The sequence below is a fragment of the Esox lucius genome, chromosome 14, assembly GCF_011004845.1.
Source record: "Esox lucius isolate fEsoLuc1 chromosome 14, fEsoLuc1.pri, whole genome shotgun sequence".
In the NCBI taxonomy this organism is placed as follows: domain Eukaryota; kingdom Metazoa; phylum Chordata; class Actinopteri; order Esociformes; family Esocidae; genus Esox; species Esox lucius.
Genome location: NC_047582.1, coordinates 6053028 through 6069782, shown reverse-complemented (window position 1 = coordinate 6069782; position 16755 = coordinate 6053028). Strand labels below are relative to the sequence as shown.

Sequence of the window (16755 nt, the reverse complement as noted above, 5' to 3'; positions counted from 1 at the left end):
ACTGCCTAATATGTAATTACGCTGTAATTATTCTTGTCTGTATGAGTAAAAAAAATAAACCTTTTCGAAATGTTTAGATGCTAGTAATCACATCGGCGCCTCCATGTTAGCCTTTCATGCAGTAAAGTTAACTGTTATGGTGTAAGCACAATGCTTTTTAGTTTCCACACGCAGTCCACAAACACTTGAAAATGCGCACATTTAATACAGACATTATAGCCTACGTGTAATAATATACATGCCCGCTAATTTTAAGATGCCAATCAACATTAAAATTCAGGCTATGCCACTGTTATAGTCAAATTCCCTTACATCTATTTACCAGACATATTCAGTAATGATAATGGTCACATTTCTAACAAAATAAATAAATAATAATATGCAATCAAGGCCCAATTATGACAAACAAAAGATTAATTCATTTCATTAGTAACTTAATTGTTATAGATCTTAGTGAAACTAAATATAAAGAGATTACTTTCTTACCTTTCCTTGTGGTTCTTAAAATGACGAATGAAATTTGATGTTGTTGTTGTCGTGTCAGATACTCTTGTGTTGCATATTTTGCATCTGGCAAATATTTTTTTATTCACACGGTCCAGTTCAAAGTCCTTGTAGCCAAACGATACTATTTGTGGAGCTCGACTAACGTTACTGTCTGCCGTGTTTGGCGCGGTTTGAATTGTGCAGCGTTAAAGGCACTGATTAGTGGTGCTGATGTCGCAACATATAAAATAATTTTATTGCTGTTTGTTTATTAAGTTCAAGTCATTGTCGAGTCTTCCACTTCAAGTCAAGTCAAGTCTCAAGTAACTTGTTCTCAAGTCAAAGTCAAGTCATTTTCATGCTTTAATCAAGCAAGTCACAAGTCCTGAAAATTGTGACTCGAGTCAGACTCGAGTCAAGTCATGTGACTCGAGTCCCCCACCTCTGATTTACAGTACTTAATTTCTTTGTATACTGAATAGTCATATTATTATTATTATATAATAAATAAAGATGGACTGTAGGTTGGATGGTGATGTTTTGCAACAGCTAGACCAGCCATAGGGTGGATCTAAAGCTCTAATACACACATCAGATGACACGCACACTTAATGTCAGCTGTAACTGACTTGACCTCACAGGGATGAGAATCTCTGAAGGAAGCCCATGTCCCTGGAGGGATGAATGGATTTAGGGAAGACAGAGCGCTGCTCTGGAAGACACCAAGTGGTGTGTTTCTGATGAGATACCAGCTAGCAATGAGTGTTCGCTAACTTTGAGGGACTGTGCTGCATTGAGTTAGGAGCAATCATTCACTGAGGTTGAGTGTGTGTGTCCAATCTAGGGTTCCAGCGGAGACATGCATCTGTTGTATTCCTCACCTCCATGACGAAACGTTTGTCATGGCTGCCGCCACTCTCTGATATCAGCTCGTACTTCAGGCCACGACGCTTCTCGTTCAGCTCCATTACTGGGTTCTTTCCACTGGCCGTCAGAATAGGACCCTGAGTTCGGACCTGAAAGCACATGAGCAGAATCCCAATGAGATTACAGATAACATCTCTAACAATAAGGTTTTAAAATGTCTTCAGTCAAGTCTAACTATTGTATGTGTGTGTCTGGGTTCTGTACCTCCAGTGTATTTGAGCTGTCTAATTGCGTTGTGTTATTGCTTGAGTGTGTGGATGATTCACTCTTCCCCTCGCCGTCAGACTTCTCATCTGCACTGCAGTCCAGGTCCGTATCAAACCCGGTTGGATAGCCCATGGCCTGCAGAACCTAGAGATGGGATGAGTGACAGCATGTTAGACAAATCCAAAATCCAGTCATCTGTGATTTCATTCTCCAAAACCGACCCCACGTTAATTCACAGGTAGCCTGTCAGCAGAGCGAAGTGTCCTTGCGGGTTCCAGAACCGGTTGTGAGGGGTGTTTGAACTCCGACACGCTTCTGCCGTTTCATGAACTGGTTCCCCTCGAGGCTAATTCACTGGCAGCACACACGTCCTGTGGGGGGCTGCAGTCAGTGGACCAGTACCTTACTCTGTGTATACAGAACAGGAGCGCTCTTTGTTTCTGATCCAAATTGGTGTTTGTGCTGCAGCTGTGCACCCCCTCTGAAAACACACGCACGCACGCGTGTCCCCGGGGCAGCGATGCAGAGCTGAGCGGTAGGGAAGTGAAGAGCAGTGGAGTAGCGTTGGGTCCTTTTAGGGCAATACGAAGAGGATAGAGGATTATCCCAGCTCTGTGCTTGGGAGAGCCTCTTTGTTCACAACGACTTTGGGATTACACAGATTTGGCTGCCTCACGGCTGCCAGGAGAGGAGGCGAGGAGGAAGGGGGGGAGCTGACTGACCGACCCCCGTTTGCACTCCTCTGTCTGTCTGTCTGTATGTTGGGACTCTGACCCGGTTAACAAACGTGAACACCCCCATCATGATATTCCTCCGTGCTTTCCATTGCCACCCCACCAAAAACTCTTGACCCTTTCCTAATATTTATCAGCACTCCGCTCACTGATGTGCGGATTGACGTCAAACACTTACCTTGACGGCGACGTGAAGTTTGGCGGTCTTCTTGGAGGATCCTGAGGCTTCGTAGACGGTTGTGTCTACGTCGACTGACATGGTGAAGACGGGAGCGTGGACTGGGCCGGACTGGGACAGCAGCTTGTACTGCAGACCCGGACGGATCTGATTCAAACGCATCAGAGCATTCATTGGTTGGTTGGTGTCTATTGCTTTGCTGTCGAGGACTAGGGAAAAGAGAGAGAAATAGAAAATGAACTAAATGACAGTTGTCTAATCAATCAAGTGTACTATATTTAAAAATGCCTTCAGGTATAAAACTAAAGGAAACCCTTGAGTAAATGAGGGCTACTAAGCTGTTTCCTCTATTGGCCCCTGATCTGTACACTTAAGTGATATAAGAATCATTTCTGACTCCTTATGTGAGTAGTTACTGCTGACCTTTTCATTGTGTTGGAATATAATAATGGGGAAACAAAAAGCCTGCTTTCTATTTGATTCCAACACTAAGTAACATTCCAACCACAAGAAACTATTTCCTCACATCAGTGACAGAAAGCTGTCCATGGGAGCTGCACCGGCCAGCAGCGGGATCCTCAGGTGTAACTTCAGGTTCAGACTAGTTCTACACTATTCCCCTCTGGATTCATCCTTCAAAAAGAAAACTGCTGAATCTGCTCTTCTGGAACCAATTCCTTTTCCGCTAACGGGGAGGACAGAATAGGGGACAGCTGGATGGCTTTGAGAAACATTAGAAATCAATAGGATTTATTTCCCAGTGGGTTGTTGGATCTGCCTCAAGGAGATAGGAGGCCAAGATGGGGAAACGATAACCTGCTGCTGCCAGATCGGTTTGTGTAGTACAGACAACTCTAATGGCATTGTTTAGTACCAACAACGACAAGTCCACTATACCAGAGAGACAGACTCAAAGCAAGACTCCCATTCAAATATTCCCAAGGGGAGTACAGATAAGTAGATAGAAACAAAGACTCACATTTTTAGAGGCGATAAGAATATCTCAAGCATTTCCTCAATCTACAGGAGAATGTGTCTTTTAGGGTTACGGAAATCCCTTTTTCCATTGAGATTACCAGGAAAACCTCCAGGGTCAAGATACTTCCATATTCCGAGAGGCTTTATACAACCCTGTTTCCCAAAAAGTTGGGACGCTTCAGTAAATGTAAATAAAAGCAGAATTCAATGATATGCCAATCATTAAAAACCTATATTCAATACAACATAGTACAATGACAACATCAAATGTGGAAACTGAGACATTGTTTCTTGAAAAATATATGTCCACTTTAAATATGCAACCTATTTCAAAAAAAGTTGGGACAGAGGCAACAAAAGACTGGAAAATAAGTGTAATGATAAAAAAAACTAAACCTGGTGGAATATCACACAACTAATTAGGTCAATTGGCAACAGGTCAGTAACATGATTGGGTATTTAAAGATCATTCCATAGAGGATGTGTCTGTCATATGTAAGGATGGTTGAAGGGTTCACCACTCTGAAAGACAATGCACGCAAATAGTGCAAGAATTTTTGAATAAAGTTTCTCAACATAAAATTGCAGTTTTTGGGGATCTCATTATCTACGGCATTTAATATCATTAAAATATTCAGAGAATCCGGAGAAATATGGGTGTGCAATAGCCGAAAAACAATATTGGATGGCCGTGGTCTTCGGGCCCTCAGACGTCACTGCATTAAAAACAGACACGACTCTGTAGTGGACATCACTGCATGGGCTCAGGAACACTTCCGAAAACCACTCCGTGAACACAGTACGTTGCTGCATCCTTAAATGCAAGTTAAAACTCTACCGTGCAAAGAAGAAACCATACATAAACAACATCCAGAACCACCAGCGCCTTCTATGGGCTCAAGCTCTTTTAAGATGGACTGAAGCAAAGTGGAAAACTGTCCTGTAGTCTGACAAATCATAGGAATCATGGACATGCGTCCTCTGGACAAAAGAGGAGAGGGACCATCCAGCTTCTTCTCAGTGCACAGGATAAAATTCAGCATCCTTGAAGGTATGGTGCATTAGTGCACATGGCATGGGTGACTTGCAAATCTCTGAAAGCACCATAAATGCTGAACAATATTTACAGGTTTTGGAGCAACATGTGCTGCCATCCAGGTGACATTTTTTAGGGAAGGCCTTGCTTATTTCAGCAAGACAATGTCAAACCACGTTCTACACGCATTACAACAGCATGGCTCCATAGTAAAAGAGTCTGGGTGCTAAACTGGTATGTCTGCAGTCTGGACCTGTCACCCATTGAAAACATTTGGCGCATTATGATACAAAATATACGACAAAGAAGGCCCTGAACTGTTAAGCAGCTACAATCCTGTATCAAGCAAGAATGGGAAAACATTTCAATTTCAAAACTTCAGCAATTGGTCTCCTCAGTTCCCAAATGCTAACAGAGCATTGATAAAAGAAGCGGTGATGCAACACAGTGGTAAACGTGCCCCTGTCCTAACTTTGTGACACGTGTTGCAGGCATCAAATTCAAAATGGACATTTGTTTTTCCAAAAACAATATTATTTCTTAGTTTCAACATTTGATATGTTGTCTTTGTGCTATTTTCAATTCAATATAGGGATAAATGATTTGCACATCATTGCATTCTGTTTTTATTTGCATTTTAGGCAGTGTCCCAACATTTATGGAGACAGGGTTGTATAAACAGGCCCTGGTCATTCATAAATTGGAATTAGGTTAGCATTTAAACAAACTTGTTAAACTAATTCATTTTATTTGAAGAACAAATGTGTCAACAGAGAAAACATTTGATTGTCTAATGTACATTACCATAGAGTTTCTATATCAAGCTAATTTTCAACATCTGTCCCTGGATAGTTTTTAATGGAAACAAAAGAACTAGCAATGTTATAATTAAGGAAGGGGGTGTTGGATGGGGCATAAAGAATACCACAAACCCAAGAAACCTTATTGCTATTACAAACCTGTTACCAACATAATGAAAATCTAAATGTCTCATAAATTTCTGCTAACCGACATTCGGTCTTGAATAACCTGTTTTAAAATATGTAATAGCTACAGATGTTTCTGACCAAGCTATAACGTTGAGACAAACTCATAGCGGTTAAACATTACAGATCAACAAGAAAAGGTCATATGATATTAGTATGGAAGCTGACCTTTCCTCAGGTTCCTCTTCATCTTTTTGATGAGGTCTTTGTCATCTGTGGGCCCGTCCTCATAGGGCCTCTTCAGGCCAGAGCCTTCCTTATCAGACCAGGGGTACTTCTGGGAGGGTTTACTTGATGGCAGGGGGTCCATCTCTAGCACCTTGTAGATCTGACCAAATGCCATCAGTCTCAGAGCATGCTGAAAAAGAGTCAACACATGAGGGGGAGTGGGAAAGGGCTGAAGAGAGAAAGGTGAAAAGAACGAGAGGTGTACTGGATGCTAGCCTAATGGAAGGGCTGCTGAACCCGGAACTCCTCCCCAGGTAATGGGGTTCGTGCCTCATCTCCACCAATCTGTGTACTGTATACCCCTCAACAGATGAAAACAATCAGCAGACAGGTGAGGAGAGAAAGACGTGAAACAGCGATAGCGCCTAACAAAACAAAAACAAATGTAATCTCCAACGGTTCATTGATCCCATTTACAGAACACCAACATTTTTTACGGTTGTTTGTTTTGATGCACAAGAGACTCTTCAGCAATAACATCACAGTTACCCAGCAGTCACTGGGGTTACTTAGCAACAGAACCTCCAGTACAATCCCTCGATAAACAACAATAGAAGCGGAAGCATTTGAGCGTCACTTTTCTGGGGCTAAGTAGAGTTATACAGAGAAGCCACTGGGCTTTCATGGTTCACTGTACCTTTGACTAAGTATGGAGGGAGACAGGCCTCTATTGTCATTGGCACTTTGGCACCAACTCCACCACTGAGAGAAGTTAAAGGAAAAGCAGCACTAGTTGTTGTACATCAGGTTTATAATGGAGTGTGAGGATTGGCACCCCTATTCTATTGGTGCAGTGTTTATGTCCCCTGTCAGCTTTGAAGATACTGTAAAGACATATCACCATCACACAGGGCAATAGCACTTTGACCTTATACCACTGCCTTTTCTGCTGCTGGTAGCGAAAAAGTGGTCATTCATCCCTTTTAATCTAGATAATGCTTTCGATGGCTGGGAAGAGGTGGGCATTAACGCCATATGGGATCTGTGCCTAGAAGGAACCTTTGCTTCGTATTGCCAAGGTTTGGTGAGTCTTTCTAAACTTCATTGGGAATGGATTGTTTTGGTTTTGTTTGTGATGTCGCTGTGTAGGTTTATTTTAAGTCTATTTCAATTCTGTCTTGTTTGTTTTCTGACTTATTAAAAATGGTATCACCTAGCCTGCACTAATTTGTCATTGTTTTTATTTCTAACATCCTATTTGAGAAAATAAAATAGTAATGTAATGTCTTTGGGGCTGCACACAGTGTCTAGGGTATTAGCTCAACAGTACACCTCACAAATGCAAATACAACAGAGGTGCTCAAGAAACCGACCAGAATGAATATGAATACAAAGCGTTGCTGCTCTCTATCCTATCAAGCTGTGTATCAGCTACAATACAATTAACCATATTGACATGCGATTGCTGTTTCACCTTCCTACAAAAGAGAGAATAGGAATATCCACTCAGACATGCAGCTCACTCTCTCTAACCTGGCTCAGTGGAGCGCACAAACACACGCAGACATGCCCTCACTACAATTGAAAAATTGAATAGATTTAATAATGTTGTGGCATTGCTTTGTTGTCTCTGATACTTGAGGCCTTGAATTTGTGCAAGGTATGATAAAATAAGCGGACATTTTTTAGGTCATTTTCAAAGCTGTCCAAAAACTGCCACTACATTAAAGGAAAAGGGTCTTCCAGAAGCACCATGACCACAAACTTACTGTATAAAGCTTCCAGGAATGGTTGAGGAACAAATATGGACAAATTCTGGAGTTATCAGAGAAAAGCCCAGATATAAATCAAACAAAACCCAATGTAAGATCTGAAAACAGAAGTAGGTAGAGGACACCACTCAAAGAATTTGAGCAATAGAATGCAGAAATTTCCAGTAGAAACATACAGTAAGCTACTGTAAGTATTTCTCTGCAGCCATCTTTGCCAGACGCTGTGTAACCAAGTACTAAATCTAAAATGTTATCAAGTTATTCTACATTTCACAATGGCCGCGGGTTCAGGCACCGGTGGTGCCACTGCCGATGGTGGCTGGAGAGGGGGGTAATAGGCATAGGGGATTTCCTTGTGCCGCCACGTTCTAGCAAAATCCCTGATGGGCGGGCGCCTCTAACCTGGCTATGAATAAGGCAATGTGAGCAGGCGTTTCCTCCGTGTTGGCTCAGATTGACTTCCTGGTAGAGGGAGGGGGTGTAAAATAAGAACCTGGCTGTTTGGAAAAACTTGGCTACAGAACTTGAAGCCATTATTTATCTAAGGGATGAACATATTGTACATTACCTTCGAAATAATGCACAACGCAACGGGACGAGGTGTAGCAATTGTTTATGTAACCACAGTATACCAACAATGACATAAGCAAACATTTTGTAGTAGAAATTGTGTTTTCATCAATTTATATATGTTTTATTAATGCATTTATGCCTTTTCATGTTTTGGTTGCAACAGACACGACCTAGCCATGCTTTTCATTAGTTTTTAAGTTCTAAATAAATATAGAGTAGTAATATGAGAACCAACATATGAGAAGTAATTTTAGCTTATAAACCATGTAAATATAAACAGTAGTATAATATATAAAGTAACATTTCTGCTAGAATTTTTTTTCCTTATGTTGTTGTTTTTTCTTTTTAAGTCTATAAATCAATCAAGTTGTCCCATGTGAAATGTAAGTAAAGGACAAGAGAAGCATGCTAGTATCATTTTATAGGCTTAAAATGAACAAACAATAACTTTAGCATCCATTTAATAGTAGAAATATTGAAAATAATATTAACTTGTTTCATTATTCATTTATACTTTCTCATATTTTGGTTGCTACAGATGCAACCCAGCTAGCCATTTATATTATATTGATATGCTTAGCGTGCTGTGTCACATCATTCCCAACTGCATTCAGATTCAACAACAGCCCAACTTTACATAGCCTTTTTTTGCTAAATCATATTAATCTGGAACTTAAAATTCTGTGAATGTATTCAATCTTTCCCTTGAATTGGTGAACTGTCAACCACTTGCTAACAATACATATTGGTGTTTTCTGAGCGAGCCACTAGTGCCACTGACTAACAAACAAATACATATGCCATATAAACGACAGAAACATTTATAACACTTATAAAAAAAATATGTATCAAAAAAAGAAACTGGTGGACCATTTATGTCTATGTTGTATTCTTAGTTAAAATTACTACACACAAGTACTGGAATACTAACTTAACTTGAATATTCTAATGACTGTGCACATCATTAATACGGAGGTATGATTCATGGTTGGCCATGGCAGTGGTTTCCCACGCTCATCATTAAGACCAGCTCCTGGGCCAATGGATTGTACTGATGAGGTGTGTGTGTGTCCATGGCCCAGTCCAGATAAGAGCAGGGCATCTTTACAAGGGCTTTCCTGTCTGATAGGAGCCTAATCTCCAGACTACAGATAAGATTAGACTGCTGGAAGCCCCCAGGCCAGCAACTCTCAACAATCGGATGAACCTGAGTACAGATGGTTGTTGGAACTGAGTTTCCACCTGGATGCTATAGACGACGGCCTTCAGAGTTAACCACTGGGTTTCTTTATTGACAGTGTACACTGAGCTGAAGTCAATTAGAAACGCTGTTACCTGTGCGCTGTAGGTGATGGCCTCTGCCTCCTCATCAGTCATGACCGCCAGAGTGTTGGTCGGCTCCTTCTCACACGGGTCGTGTAATCCAGGTCCCCCTGGGATGGGTGGAATTTGACATTCACAAATGGCAGAATCATAGTAGTGTCATTCATATAGTTTGTAAATAGATACATAAGTCACTTAATCACTTTCTGAAAATATATGTATATCAATATAGAACCGATTGTTTTTTTTCACTGCTGCTTTAAAAAAATATACACTGTTGCGAACCACCCATCACCACCCGGGTACCACTATTAACTGAATAACTGAGAAACATCCCAGGATCACAACATCGCTTATTTATTTTATGCGTCCATTATCATGCACTTGGATGACATCCTAAATGAATCAAACATGCCATAGTGTAGTGGAGCTGTTTCATTTAGTTAAATGCAGAACGGTTTAAACAGTTTGCTCTATGACTGTTCTATATTTCGGCATAGCCTACAGCTTGCTTTTGAGTGCCTGAGTGCTTTTTCTCAGCCTACTTCAAAAATAAATAGTAGAATAAATAATTACAGATTGGGTTTTGTTTTATGTATGAATTGAATATGGAGTGAGCATGTTGAGAGTCCGGAGAGGAGTGCTCAGTGAGTGATGAGTGGGAGTACAGACCGTTTAACTTCTCTTACATACTCTGGCCTGTGCTTTGGGTAGAAAGACATAAGTAGCCTGCTGGCTCAAAATAAAGTGACAGAAGCAACACTCCTACAATACGCCGACCCAGATATGGTGCACCTGCCCTAACAAATGCAACAGTCATGGACAATGATGTCGATTTCCAGCTAGGGTCCTGGAAAGTGACAAAGTACACTCACAAGTAGACTACACATGTTAAATAAAACAGATCTTCCAGTTGATAGAGAAAAATTACTGAATATACAGCAAAATAAAAAAAGCATTCAGTTATATACAGTGGGGCAAAAAGTATTCAGTCAGCCACCAATTGTGCATGTTCTCCCACTTAAAAAGATTAGAGAGGCCTATAATTTTAATCATAGGTACACTACAACTATGAGAGACAAAATTAAGAAAAAAAATCCAGAAAATCACATTGTAGGATTTTTTATGAATTAATTGGTAAATTCCTCTGTAATTATTTGGTCACCTACAAACAAGCAAGATTTCTGGCTCTCACAGACCTGTAACTTCTTCTTTAAGAGGCTCCTCTGTCCTCCACTCGTTACCTGTATTAATGGCACCTGTTTGAACTTGGGAGCAATTATAAGAAAATGGAAGACATACAAGACCACTGATAATCTCCCTCGATCCGGGGCTCCACGCAAGATCTCACCCCGTGGGGTCAAAATGATCACAAGAACGGTGAACAAAAATCCCAGAACCACACAGGGGGACCTAGTGAATGACCTGCAGAGAGCTGGGACCAAAGTAACAAAGGCTACCATCAGTAACACACTACGCCGCCAGGGACTCAAATCCTGCAGTGCCAGACGTGTCCCCCTGCTTAAGCCAGTACATGTCCAGGCCCGTCTGAGGTTTGCTAGAGAGCATTTGGATGGTCCAGAAGAGGATTGGGAGAATGTCATATGGTCCGATGAAACCAAAAACTTGTCGTGTTTGGAGGAGAAAGAATGCTGAGTTGCATCCAAAGAACACCATACCTACTGTGAAGCATGGGGGTGGAAACATCATGCTTTGGGGCTGTTTTCTGCAAAGGGACCAGGACGACTGACCCGTGTAAAGGAAAGAATGAATGGGGTCATGAATCGTGAGGTTTTGAGTGAAAACCTCCTTCCATCAGCAAGGGCATTGAATATGAAACGTGGCTGGGTCTTTCAGCATGACAATGATCCCAAACACACTGCCCGGGCAACGAAGGAGTGGCTTTGTAAGAAGCATTTCAAAGTCCTGGAGTAGCCTAGCCAGTCACCAGATCTCAACCCCATAGAAAATCTTTGGAGGGAGTTGAAAGTCCGCGTTGCCCAGCGACAGCCCCAAAATATCACTGCTCTAGAGGAGATCTGCATGGAGGAATGGGCCAAAATACCAGCAACAGTGTGTAAAAACCTTGTGAAGACTTACAGAAAATGTCTGACCTCTGTCATTGCCAACAAAGGGTATATAACAAAGTATTGAGATGAACTTTTGTTAGTGACCAAATACTTATTTTCCACCATAATTTACCAATAAATTCAAAGAATCCTACAATGTGATTTTCTGGAAAAATAAATCTCATTTTGTCTCTCATAGCTGAAGTGTACCTATGATGAAAATTACAGGCCTCTCTCATCTTTTTAAGTGGGAGAACTTGCACAATTGGTGGCTGAATTAATAAGTTTTTGCCCCACTGTAGAAATAGAAATGCAGAACTACTACTTCCCATCACAAACATCAGTCAGCTAAAAAGCTTGCTCAAACAAGGAGACTGCTAGCTATTCTATTCCTTTATTAGTTCTAAGTGTTATTTGGTCCCTCCAAAACAGTCCCACCCATTACAAGTCTAACTGTGGTTGATTTTACTGTCATTCCAAAATTATGATCAAATACAGTTTCCTGGCAGATGCCTTCCCTCCAGATTCTGAAGGCAGCCCTACTGGAACAAATATAATGAATGTTCTGGACAGATACACAGAACCTGTTTTTCTTTACTGGGTAGGACAGACAGACCAGTTGGTAGGTCCAGTATGGTACCTGGAAGGAGGATTCCTGAGGCAAGACATTCCATGACCCTACGGAGGGCCTCCCCTGCCCCCAGCGGCCGATTACACGTGGCAATGGCCTTCTCACAGATCAGCTCCAGGGGCTGGGGAAATACCAAGTCAGAGATTACATCATCTTATGGTAACACACAAACCAGTCGATGTCTCAGAGAGAGCCTTTACTGTTTTTCGGGTATTCAACAGTACCTAAGTGCAGGAAATTCTCTCTAATACCGAATCCTTTTTTCCCCTAGTACGACTGGATATATGATAGGTGAGCAAACTGGTCCTGTTCACCTTTCGTCTGTGGCGTATCAAGACTCACCCATCCTTTGAGCGGCTCCCAGGCCGGTAGTCTGTTGCACATGTCTCTCAGGATTCTGAGGATAATGACACACGACTTCAACCCGTTTACTCTGGCCTGGGAGAGGAAGAGACAGATAATAAAGATGTGAGTCTAGGACACTGACGCTTGAACCTGCACGAAACCAGAGGGGTACATGTCCTGTCTGTGAGTGTACACAGGCAGCCTACACAATGTACTAGTTTGGTTGCCGGCTGTAGATAATTCGCCAATTTGAGATTAGATTCCCTTTGAATAATAACTTAAGACTGCCACTAGCTTGAAGTTATTGAATGACACGTAAGGAATTGTTAGTTTTAGTGTCCAAATAAAGGTTTGGGGGTGTGGGGTGATTAGGGAAGCTTTGACATTTTGGACAGTCAGGCAGGTTCCAAAAGAAACCGAAGTACATAACAATTGCTTTTGTAGCCTTACAATATCCTCCCCCCTTCTGTATGTGCGCTACTGCACCACACACACAAGACCATTGGGAGACTCAAGGAATGGCTCAGTTTTGGATGAGAGAACTGTTCGTTTTAGCATTTGGACATCTTCAATTGTAGCCTACAGATGATAAACAGGGTGTCTTGAATATTTCACTGTTTGACATATTTTTTTTGGACTCATTCATTGTCGTGTGATTGTAAGGCTACAATAACAATGGAGCGGTAGTAGGAACTGAGAGCCAACCTGGAACCATTTGGCATGTCGCAGAGCCGCCAGGGCCACCAGGCATCTGTGCCTGTCCAGCACGTCAGCAGGGTCTGTCAGCTCAACACCCTCCACTGGTGGAATAAGAATGGGATATATATAACAAAGTAGAAAACACACACGCACAAGGGTGTGTTTGTCATTGACTGTCTTGCAGTCGGCGACTGACTTCTGACTCTTCACCGACTGACGTTCGCCAACTGCAACAAAGTCCATTCCAAACCAGACAAACATACATTCCTATTCCCAAATCCAAACTGTAGCCCATACCTCCAAGCCATCTGATCTAAAAGGATTGGAGAGGTGGAAGGAAAGGGTTTCGGTGTTTTGCTGACATCTCTCCTATCTGATCAGATCAACAGGAAAAGACAAGGGCGTAGGTGTCCAACCCATTCCACTGAGTGTCTGCAGGTTTCTGCTCCGTCCTTTCACATGGTTCTTTAAGGTCACATGAGTTAGGAATTTCTCCTCTTCTGTTTCTTTAGATTCTAATTGGACACAGACTGAAAGGAAAAACTAAAAACCAGCAGACACTAGGACATCCTTGATATGAGTTTGACAACCCTGGCAGGGCTGCCCAATCCCTTTCCAGGAGGGCCGAAAAACTTAATTCCTTTCTTTCTACCTTGTACGTAGCTGGTGTCCCAGGTCTGAACGATAAGTGTTAAAATCATACAGGTTTCGGCAATCTGGGAAGAAGATTCTGCAGCCTTGGTGTAGGGGCTAGCGGGACAATATAGAATAGGTCACATGTTGAATGAGGCAATGTTCTGTCAGAACACAGCAAATGAGTGGCAGAGGATAAGCATCCTGGCAATCTGATTGGCAGTGTCAGATTAACAGGGATGAATGGAATTTTGGGTAGTGTAGTTAAGTGAGAGAAAGTGTTAAAGCCCCCATTGCTTCCTTCTAAATTATTTTAAAAAGCCTTCCACATTTGTAGAACAAAATTTTCACATAACATAAAAAATTTAAAAACTTTTCCCGTTCACTGATACCCATATTTCCAGAACATCTCTTTATTTGACCAGCAACAGAAAATTGTCTAGGATGCAATGCAAGTGGGTTATTATGATCAGACAAAAGCACTTTAGAATCATTTATCTTACATTGTTATTTCAGAACCATCTTTTCATCACAGGCACATTAGTCTTAATATGTGTTATGTATTGGTTTAATTTGTTGGGCTCTGTTCTGTTCTGTTTGCGTGTGCTAGCACAAACGTGTTTGATTATAGAAAATACTTCTTAGAACAGAGTAGGAAATAGAATCAACGCTTTCTAAACACGCCATTCCAGAGAAACTGACCTTATAGCTAGAAAGGACAGAAGGACCAGCAAACCTCCTTTGAGCTCATTATAAAGTACCTCCAGGTGCGGAGGTTTCCAGTGGAGAAAAGACACCATAGTACATGTACTCGTATTGGACGACAGGCCTGTTACATTCATTCTACCATATCTTATCACTGCCTGTACAGTACAGGAGAACTCCTAACTAGGTTACTGCAACAGCTCTTCTTCTCTTTGTGGAGCCGGCGGACAATAGCTTATAGTTTCCACTGTGGGCCAATCAAGTCTTTACACTGGTTCTTTCACTCATTTTCTTTCTACTGCTCTCTCTGCTCTCTCCTCTTGGTTTTCCTCCTCTCTCTTTCTCCACTTTTCTCTAAAAGAGTATGAATGGAGGCTCTTTGGGAACAGACTTTTATCGTGGTCCAACGAGTCTCTTATGAACAGAGGTTTATCTAAAAGAAAGTGGAAACTAGTAGCCTTGAAACAATTCCCATAGTTTGTTTCGCAGTATCTCATCTCCAAGTAGAATAAATCCCAACCTCCTTTACATGAACTATTGATTATGAGCTATATGACCAAGCGATTATGAAATCCATACCTTGATCTATACACACCCGGTAAGAGCCGTAATAGTATTGATGATTCCATTAAGGAGCACAAAGCTGTGTCAGAAAGGGCACTTATTGAAACATTGATACATTCTAGATCGTAATATAATCTAAAAATACAAAGCAAATAGGATCTACAAAGCACTGGCTTACAGGGTCTACAAAGCATGTGCTAATAGGATCTTCAAAGCATTGCCTATCTATCTTAATAGCAGTAATAAAGCGTTAGTGCATGCCTATCTGTTTAAATGGAGTGGCTCTCAGTACAGCATAACATACAAAGTGAGCAATGTTAAATCCTCAAAATTACTCATCTGAATAATAACCGGTAGAATTACTCTCTAAAATGCTAAAGGGCGTTTTGCACATTCCTACCTTTGTGTATGTTTTTATGATAATGAAATAACTCCATGAAAACAACTTTTAGGTCCAGGATTACACACATTTCTGTGTAATTACGGGTCATTATAGGAACAGGGTCATTATAGTTCTTGAATTTATTCAGATTAGATTCAGTTAGTTTCCAAAAATGTTTATTTAGTTTCTATTTCTTGTTGTTGATATTTCTATTTTTTTATATTGTCCCACAGTGTTTTAGTTTGTGTTTTTGTTGCTGCTTGTGGACAAGTGTACAGATATCAATAACTACTTTGGTAAGGCAACTTCATATCTCTGTGCAGTTGTCTTGAGTAAAACAAAACACCTTGACACTGTCCTAATGGTTTATGACCAAAGTCCCGTTATCTGACGTTGACATGTTTCAGAGGTAAATAAATCTTTTATTTTTACAAACTCAATTGATTTATTGTTTGTCAAAAAAACGAAACGGTTTTATGTATACATATACTTTGTTCGGCCTCAGAAAACATCTCAGTCTATCAGTTTGCAATTTGATACTGTTAGGGTTGGGTCTGTTACTTTCTAAATGTAATCTGTTACAAGTTACCTGCCTAAAAAATAACATCTGAATTACCCAAAACTCAGAATCGAAATCTATTTAATTTCAGTTGCTTTTTAGATTCAGTCATTAGACATAAGAAAACTAATATGGATTTCCAATGCAGATATACAGTTAAGCATGGGTTTGAAATCAGCCAGCTACTCTGCCAGCTCTGTATTCCAATTTTTTTTTTTAAATGAACAACATCTATTGCAGGATCAGTCAATGTCAGAACTTAAATAGATAGCCATGAATTGATATTACATTTTATGTAATAAATAAATGCCAATAATTATAAACTACGATGTACACCTGCATTTTTGCTTAAACTAAACCAAAAGGCATCTTCAGCAGCCAATATAAACTAGAGATAAAGAGCCACTGAAAATCCTGACTTGCCATGGCTTGCAATCACTGGGTAGAGTACTTAATAATAATTATAAAAATGTATTATATTTATATTGCGCTTTTCAAGACGCTTTACAAAATGAACATGGAACAGAAACAAAACCAAAAAAACTTGCTGCCACACATTTGCTCCTCACAGTGTAATACCTTTAATATAAAAAGCTGCATCTCTTTAGCCGATAATATTAAAGGCACTGCAATGTCAAATTTTTGTTTAGACATTCAGTACTATAGTAGCAACACATTCGGAAATATCTAAACCTCTGGATCCTATAGTTTTGGCGAAAATGCCTCTGAACAAGATTACTAAACTGTATTTTTTTGTAGAAGATAATGTAAATATCAACATACTCTATTTTTACCAGGCT

At 40.7% G+C, this 16755-nt stretch overlaps 1 protein-coding gene across 4 annotated transcripts in view; it reads right to left on the bottom strand.

The window, feature by feature from the left end:
* strbp (spermatid perinuclear RNA binding protein) overlaps positions 1 to 16755 on the bottom strand; it is a 110726-nt gene that overhangs the window by 9697 nt on the left and 84274 nt on the right. For all 4 annotated transcript variants that reach the window (XM_010877338.5, XM_010877337.4, XM_010877340.5 and 1 more), the window contains 8 exons: positions 13119 to 13213; positions 12411 to 12506; positions 12078 to 12189; positions 9381 to 9478; positions 5701 to 5890; positions 2533 to 2741; positions 1618 to 1764; positions 1368 to 1502 (listed from right to left, as the gene is read on the bottom strand). In XM_010877338.5, the coding sequence (XP_010875640.2) occupies positions 1368 to 1502; positions 1618 to 1764; positions 2533 to 2741; positions 5701 to 5890; positions 9381 to 9478; positions 12078 to 12189; positions 12411 to 12506; positions 13119 to 13213 (1082 nt within the window). The remainder of the gene's footprint in view (positions 1 to 1367; positions 1503 to 1617; positions 1765 to 2532; positions 2742 to 5700; positions 5891 to 9380; positions 9479 to 12077; positions 12190 to 12410; positions 12507 to 13118; positions 13214 to 16755) is intronic.